General features: G+C 36.6%; 1 protein-coding gene across 1 annotated transcript; it reads left to right on the forward strand.

Moving 5' to 3' along the window:
• Positions 1 to 42: 42 nt before the first annotated feature.
• LOC103523158 (ubiA prenyltransferase domain-containing protein 1 homolog) lies at positions 43 to 1099 on the forward strand (the record flags this gene model as incomplete). The annotated part of the gene is made up of 2 exons (XM_008488226.2): positions 43 to 343; positions 491 to 1099. Coding segments are annotated over exons 1-2 (615 nt in total), but the record flags the coding sequence as incomplete, so codon positions are not given.
• Between the last annotated feature and the right edge of the window lie 5 nt (positions 1100 to 1104).

Here is a 1104-nt window from a genome sequence, read left to right on the forward strand (position 1 = left end):
ATGATAAGAATTTCAAAAATTTGTGTGCTAATTTTTGAAAAATTCGAAAGTTTTCTGGATTTCTGGTGATAGTGAAGTACTATGATTACTGGGGCATCTTAGTGATAAGATTTCAGATTTTTGACTGTTCCAAAAGCTTTTCCTACCCAATGTGAATTCCCTGATTCTTGATAAACCACTTTATCGGCTCCTCTAGAAGATTAGTTACCAATATATCATTAGAACACCTAAAATAGACCCCTTGAATCTCTAGTTATTATAGGTATAACTACCTTTTCATTTACTGTTTAAGAATGTGCTTGTAAAAATCATCATTGAGTTCCTAAATATTTCAATAATGGAGGTAAGTTATTCATCAATCTAGTAATAAGTACAATATAATACCTACTCATTTATTTAGGTAAAAATATTAGGGTACAACAAATGAGGTCCCTTAGTGTAAAATGAGTTTTGATAAAAAAAAAAAAATATTTGGTTTACTATGTTACAGGAGAAGTTATCATCATACTTGCTTGCTTTGAGACCATGGTCCCTCAGTGCATCACTGATTCCTACACTACTAGGCTGTGCTCTTGCAGTCAAGTTACCCATTGAGAAAGGTCAATTCAGTTGGATCATCTTATTTGTGACATTGCTCACAGTGATCTCTGTCCATTGTGCGGGTAATGTTGTCAACACATACTATGATTATGTTCTTGGTATTGACACCAGCAGGAGAAGTGATGATCGCACCCTTGTTGATCATATCTTGTCCGAGAGTGAACTTGTATCTCTTGGTGTCATGCTGTATTTAGTGAGTAGTGCTGGTTTCATCCTACTCTCATACATTTCTCCAGCTAAAATGGAACACTTGGCTGCTGTTTTTTTCTGTGGACTGTCAAGCTCATTTCTTTACAGTGGGTGTCTAGGATTAAAATACACTGCATTGGGTGATGTACTCATTCTTATGATTTTTGGTCCCATCACTGTTCTCTTTGCATTCATGTCTCAGACAGGTCGGTGGGAGTGGGCTACAATATGTTATGCTCTCCCTGTTGCTCTTAATACAGAGGCAATCCTCCACAGTAATAACACAAGGGATCTGGAGAGTGATAGACAAGTAGG

The sequence above is a fragment of the Diaphorina citri genome, unplaced genomic scaffold (assembly GCF_000475195.1).
Source record: "Diaphorina citri unplaced genomic scaffold, Diaci psyllid genome assembly version 1.1 scaffold16306, whole genome shotgun sequence".
NCBI classification, from domain to species: Eukaryota; Metazoa; Arthropoda; class Insecta; order Hemiptera; family Psyllidae; genus Diaphorina; species Diaphorina citri.